The 7,101-nt window shown below is 36.9% G+C and overlaps 1 protein-coding gene across 1 annotated transcript; it reads left to right on the top strand.

Moving 5' to 3' along the window:
• The first annotated feature begins 2,693 nt into the window (after window positions 1-2,693).
• On the top strand, window positions 2,694-4,421 carry LOC104254246 (parvalbumin beta). The gene is made up of 3 exons (XM_009807940.2): window positions 2,694-2,799; window positions 3,457-3,589; window positions 4,334-4,421. The coding sequence occupies exons 1-3, from the start codon at window positions 2,694-2,696 to the stop codon at window positions 4,419-4,421; spliced, it is 327 nt and encodes a 108-aa protein (XP_009806242.2).
• Window positions 4,422-7,101: the final 2,680 nt, after the last annotated feature.

Here is a 7,101-nt window from a genome sequence, read left to right on the forward strand (position 1 = left end):
ATTACATTGGTATGGACTTTCTGGTACACTTTCTGTACTGAAGGCCTATAGAGCACATTATCTAGCAGTTGGGATATGGCTGCTCCGTAACCTTTGATTTGCTTATCAGCATGTCCTACACTCATGAAAACGAGAAAATCAGAGGTTTTGTATATCAAGCTCCAGGAAAGAAATTCAGATCACCGCATCAGTTACAGTATGAAAAGAAAGTACTCTTAGACGATGCCTTCCCCTGCAGTTGCAAAGATATTGACTTACTGACCCTAAGTTCAAAGGGGAACTTATGTCAAAGTAGCCTATGCAATTACTTGACTCAAAGGGAATCACATCAGTTTCATCACAACTAGATACTAATCAGCTGGTATTTCCTAGACACTAACTTTCTGCTCTAACTCCCAGGCTTCCAGAACAAACTGATCTTGTATTTGCAATGATCTCCCTAACAGACTTTAATATTTAGCCAGCATAAAAATAAACACAGTAAAACCTGGTTTTGCTAGACAGACAAAACAACCTGTTCTTCCTAATCATCATTAAAGGAAAGTCCTCTGGAATTATTTCTGAGTTTTCAATTTAGTCTGTTTATATTCCAGTCTTTCGAGTTATTTGGTAGACTACACGTTTTTTCTTTTAAGTATCTGTTCCTTCCTCTTCTCTTCCTTGCTTATGAACGCCCACCTGTTAACCTGTTCTTATTCTCAGTTCCTTGGTTTTCTCTCACCGTAAATTGTCCCGGAGAGATTTCATGGCTGGGCTTGACTGTCTTTGGTGCCATCTACAGGCAAGCTCTAATTTGCCACAGAAATACTCAAAAACTTTTATCGATAAATGCTTTGTAATCTCAATGTGGTCTTCTCACAAGGATTATTTCTTGAATGTTCAGTAATTCTGACACAATTATCAGATCCTCTCTGATCCTAGGCCATACTCTTGATTATTTCCTAGGAATCTGAAACAAAAGCAAAGCTAGATTCCCAAATGGAAAGACTGGATCATTTAGTTTATATATCCACCAGTTCAGAATAAAATGCCTTTAAAAGTAACTTGCTCAGTTGATTTTATATAGTCTAGAAAACTTCGCTTTCACAATGTTCAATTTACCACACAGCATGGGTTTAGAATAATATAGCTAGTGCTTCTCTAAGCATTCTTCTCTTGAAGAAATGATGAAGCAAAACCAAGATGTGCAAGATGAGGCTTTGTCTATATTTTCATGTATATAATTTTTGAAAGAAAAGACAGCAGCTTTATGCTATATTGACCAAGTGTTAGGCTTTATTTTAAATGTAATTACATTACTCAAATATTATTTAAATCTACAATGATACTCCGTGCACATTTATGTATGTGTGGGTGTGAAATGCTCTCCAAATGGCTTTTTACACCATTGGCCAATTTCAGCCATTCTCAAGGCCATTAAGTTCCAACAGATTTCATGAAATAGCCGAGAGGAAGATCCTGTTAATAATCAGTAAGAGAAAAGTTGCAGCTTGAGCTTAGCTACTGTTTGAATCCTTACAGAAGTTTATTTTTTCAGTACAGAAAGAACGAACCAAGTATCACAGATTTCACTGCTCAGTTTCACTCCTTACCATTAATTGATGCATACTCCTGTGTGCTGCTGAACAACTGACAACCTTCATTCTATGAATGGTGATTTTAAAATATTATTATTTAAAATGTGCACCATGCAATGAATTAATACTGAGCAAATGTCTTCAGTATTAGGCTTTTATAGTCTAAAGTACATATCTCAGTGATTGGGTAACCAAAGCTTATATATCAGCTTATTAAAAATACTTTGGGCTGATTTAAAATTAAAAGTTTTACCTGTGATATTCTACCTGTATGTCAGCTATATCTATTACAAATACTATTTGAAAACTATTAGAGCAATTGCAGGAGTAATGTTTCATGGGTAATTCCTACCAGGATCGGGCCCTTAAAAGTCAAAGTCTACCATGAAGAGGTCCCTTTGTTGCTATCATTACACAATTAAAAAAAAAATTGCATTTTTTCATTCACAGATCAAAAATCATTCACTAGACTAAAAATGGGTGCAAGCTGAGAGGATTTACTTTGTACGGCACTAAACCTTATGTATTGTCTAAAACACCATGCACATTCCTTTGGGATATAAATATCAATCTGATTAGCTAGCAGGCCTTGTCAGGCACTGTCACTTATCCCCTGGGGTATCTGAGTCACCACGTGGCTCTAGGACTTCTGTAAAAGGTCGAGAGGACTTAACTAAGGTCTATATAAGTCTTTATCTCTGTCATTTGAGAAAGAATTTAAATCAAAAGGACTCTGTAGATCTTCTACCTTACAGATTTTTCTGTTCTTAGGTTGAGGAAAACTAAGTGGCAAGGTGAGATCAATCTCTCCTCTGGAGCTTTTGAAGACATCACAATAATCCACACAAAAAGTGCATGGAAATAACCAAAGATCACCAAATGCCATGCAGTTCTATAAATATGTTTGGGTTTGTCTTCAGCTTGTGCTCCTGAAGACTTAACTAGAGATAACAGCAAGCCAGATGCACTACGTGTATCTGAACTAAAGGATGGAACAGCTGGCTCCTGGAGGGCAGCTCCCCTGGTTTGCCCTGGGACCTAAGTTGCAACTGCCCCACTAATCAAACCTGGCTGTCCTCATGGGGCAGCATCAAAGCCTGATAGAGCAAGATCAGTATGAACTCCAGCCAATATTATTTTTCATTTTACAGTAGCTTTGACATGGCTCTTGCTGGTATCCTGACAGAAGCTGAAATTGCTGCTGGCCTACAGAGCTGTCCAGGTAACATTTACGTTTAAAATTTGGCTTTTCAGTTTATCTATCAAATTCCTTTGTCCTCACTACCCCAACGTCCCAATTCCAATGGAAACAAAAGCCTGAAAGGATGAACTAGACAGTATAATGTTCATTTCCTCTCCAGGGTACATGGTAAGATGTTCCTGTTAATTGTTTTACCAAAAAGAGAAAAAGGAGGCAAGGTAATGGAACATATGCAAGTTTTAATCTTTGCCAGCCAAGGTACAGGCACTCATCATCACTTCTGCATTGCAGCAATTTTAAGTATGAAAAAATCCAGAGGCTGAAATCCTGGTTTTTTTCAGAGAATAATGATAAAACTCCTGCCGATTTCAATACAAGCACAATATTTATCATCAAGTCCTGTGAATTTACGTTTGAGTGAAGTATCTATTTACAAATGTATGTTCTTGCATGATGAAGACCACAGTCAATATTTATCTTCCTAGGTTTGAGAGATCATTGATGGAAAAATCCCAGTAATCTGAAATAATCTCAGGAAAATCAAAGATTGTTGATTGCGGTTTGTAATAACCCTCACTGTACTGCAGAACAGTTTGCTGCTTTTTGACCAAAAAGCTAATTTTTCTTTTTGTTCCAGATCTTTAACTACTTTTCTTCATCTCTTCCTGCTTATTTCAGCTGCTGGTTCATTCAATTACGAAACCTTTTTTGTCAAAGTGGGTCTCAACTCCAAGTCTAAAGACCAGCTCACCACAGTCTTTGCAATTCTTGACCAGGATAAGAGTGGCTTTACTGAGGAAGATGAACTGGAGTAAGTAAATAAAAAAATGAGTTACCAACAGGCTTGTGTTTTATTGTCTAAAAATGCAGAGTAAGATCAGAAACACTCCCTTTCCTTCTGTCTCTTTGGATGAGAGACAATCCTGTGTGTGTAAGACAAATAATGAAGGAAAGGCTGGATCACAAAGAGAAAACAATCTGACAGCACTGAAAATACTTGTTTCATGTAGGGATAACTGACAGACTCTAAAGATAAAAATAGCAGTTCTGCTGGAGTTTGCTTTTTATTATTGCAAGATTTTTTACTACACTAAATTCAAAGGGCTATTTTTCTCTCATCTTTCTTTCTATCACATGACTTCTATCTTCCAGATCATATTCCTCTGACTTTGAAGTTAAAAAGTAAGGTTAGAAAAATTCTTGTCACTCTTAAGAGTCTACATCTTAGGAGAAAGGAAGGACGATAACACAGGAGGGAAGATGAATCCTGCCACTACGGAGTCAGTTTCAATTTTGCCTTTTTAATCCAATGAAACTAAAATTTCATCAAGGATTTTTACATGTTGTGATGCAACATCCTGTTACTTTCTTACCCTTATTCTCACTGAAGTTAGAGGAAGTTTTGCCATTGAATTCAAAATTATTTACAAAGAGCTTTTGAAATAGTCTCAAGAATTGAATCAGGCTTGGAATTTTACAATTATTACCATTCACAAACTCTAAATGCTTTTGGTACTGAGTATGTCTCACTCATTTGTTCTCTCACCTTTAACAGACTTTTCCTGCAGAATTTCACAGCCAGTGCCAAAGCTCTGACTGATGCTGAGACCAAGGCATTCCTGGCAGCAGGTGGTAGTGACTGAGATGGTAAAATTGGAGTGGATGTAAGACTGCCTTTATTAAATGGAGTAGTATCTGCCTTTGAGACTTCCTAATGGCTAGCTCTAGGTAGCTGCCCTGCTCCACACATTGGATGTTATGGATCTCATTCTGAGGTGCTCAGATCTGCTCTGTATTGTAGAGAGGATCTAACATGAGAGCTGGTCTATATTTTGCCCTTGGCTACAGGTAGTCAGTCCCCTTTTTCACCTACAGAGATTTTTTCAGGACTGGAATCTAAATTGATATATTTATAAAATTTCAGTATATAATTCTACTGCTTTTTACTATTGAACTATGGTACAATGTGACACTTAAATGCAACACTTTGTTTGTCTTAAGTATCTATTATTATAAGTATACAATGTGCTACCTTTAAGGAATGATTATCAGAGGAAGTATCATTAGTTTCCCATTTTAACTGTAAAAATTAAGAAAGTACTTTTTTGACTGTGCAATTACAAAACGTGGTCCCATTTTATTATTCTTTCATTTCTCTTTCAGAGTTTCAAGCTTTGGTCAAATCTTAACAAGTAGTCAAGATAATGACCAAGATATCTGTGCCATAAACAATCTTACCTATTGCAAGCCTACTGTTTATTTACACATTTTGTAGCCTGGAAGGTCATGAACAATTGCTGGCAAGTGATTTCATATTGCTGGAAAACATTTGAAGTAGTGCAAGCACTACTTAAACAACATTCCCCAATGTTTTAAGCAGAAGGTCTTTATACCACTGGGAGACTGAACTGGAATCCATGCTGCTCATTTGAATTTTGGGCACTAAAGATACTAGTAAAAATATTAAGAGAAGGAGAAATTAAAAGCATCTCTGTGGGCCATTTAATTTTTAACATTTGCATAAATAGCTAGCACCTGTTGTAAAAAACTAGAATTAACAAAATGTCCAGCTGTAAAACCCAGTTATGGTAACTGGTAGCAGTGGTATTTAATCAAGAGGTGTATTTAATGCTCCATATGTTTTTATGTCATTCTTTATGCAACTGGTTATGTTTCATACACTATTTAAATGGCAGGCCCTAGCAATAATTAATCTGTCAATTTTAATATAAGATCAACTGGATCCAAGATTAATCTAGATTACTGAAATAGCAATAGATTCAAAATTCTCGAAGGAATCACTCACCTTCCTGCCCACCTGATGGCACTATTGTTCCACTTACAAGAAGTTAAAACAGTATTCTATCTGCTTGAATTAATTCAAGTCAGAATACTTCTAGTATCCCGCCTCCCACCTGCCCACTTCTGTTGATGACTCAGTTTTGCCAGATAAAATAATTTCTGAACACAGAATGCTAACATTTTGTTATCCAAAGGAGGGGACCCTATGCCTCAGATCTTAGGAGCAGGATGGAGGTCTCAGAGAAGGTCTGTGGTGCTAGTTCGCAGTTGGGGAATAAATACCTTTTGTTGGGTCCACTTTGCACACTGAATGCCCTTTAGTGCAATCCATATGGCACTAAATATCCAGCCTACAAGCTGTACTTGGCAAGTTGCACACCATGGCACAGAGATACAAAGGCGCGAGACATGAGTCTACCTGCACAGGGTCAGGAGCCCAGAGTTCCCCTCTCTGTCAGTATGAGACTTGACGGTCTGCACACAGAGCGCCAGAACAGAGATTCGGTACCCTTTAATCATATCAACATGATTTATGCTAAAATGAGTTCTTGCAAGATCAATGTCAAGAGCATTAATTGTTACCACAATTGTAAGTTGTTTGTTTTGCACAGAAGTCTAATTAGAGAAGATGTGTTTTTACAACCCTCACAAATGCAACTGAAAGCAAAGGGAGCTGTGTTTTGGATAGAACTAGGTGAAAAGCACTTTGAAAAATCGAGTCCCTGGTGCTCCATAATGGCAAATTGGGGCATGTTGCCCCAGTAATCAATGTTCTGCTGCTTTTCTCTATCTCAAAACTGAGGATAACATAATGCCCACATCTCACAGGGTTGTAAAAATAAATGCATAAATGTTTGTGAAGAAAGTATAATAAAATTAAGAGCATCATAAAAAAAGATTGCTAAGAAATTAATCTTTTTTTCTTTACAGACAGATTGAAATAGCAAGCTGGAAATAAGGAATGAAGAGAATGCAAAATTCTGAGCAGTTGCTCATTAACTGAAGTTCACCCAGCTTGTGCACTAAGTTAGTGTTCTGGTTGAAAAGTAAGAGTGTGATGATGTCATCGCGATTTTGTCATAATACAAACACACATAGCAATCAAATTAGGTTACAAAAATGAACTAATTGCTAACAGTACCTAACTAGACAATGCGGCATATAGGACTTTTTTAGGCTTACGTATGTGATAAAAATAAACAGACATCCAAACAGCTTTTTTAAAAATCTAGATGGCTTTAACCATCCAGAACATTGTACTTCCAACACGACAGTTACTCCTATGTACTCTTTTTGACAAATTTGGAACTCTTGAAGTCTGTTCTTGGGCATTAATCATGCAAAAACCTGTACAATGACTGTCTCATACTGTGTTTGTCTGTATTTGTTGGAGCTATTTAAGATGTTTCAGTTTTTGCAGATCAAAAATCTTCATTTCAAAATTATCTGCTCATGCTATAGTGGTTCTGATGCATAACACGTTTATGATAAGACATTATGGAGAAGGAAGGACACATCAAT

Source organism: Gavia stellata, chromosome 18 (genome assembly GCF_030936135.1).
Source record: "Gavia stellata isolate bGavSte3 chromosome 18, bGavSte3.hap2, whole genome shotgun sequence".
In the NCBI taxonomy this organism is placed as follows: domain Eukaryota; kingdom Metazoa; phylum Chordata; class Aves; order Gaviiformes; family Gaviidae; genus Gavia; species Gavia stellata.

Excerpts from the sequence above, each read along its gene's own strand:
- LOC104254246 (XM_009807940.2), top strand. The coding sequence starts at position 2,694 with ATGAACTCCAGCCAATATTATTTTTCATTTTACAGTAGCTTTGACATG. Across the intron at positions 2,800-3,456 it reads TGGCCTACAGAGCTGTCCAG|CTGCTGGTTCATTCAATTAC; the intron begins GTAACATTTACG and ends TGCTTATTTCAG. Across the intron at positions 3,590-4,333 it reads ACTGAGGAAGATGAACTGGA|ACTTTTCCTGCAGAATTTCA; the intron begins GTAAGTAAATAA and ends CACCTTTAACAG.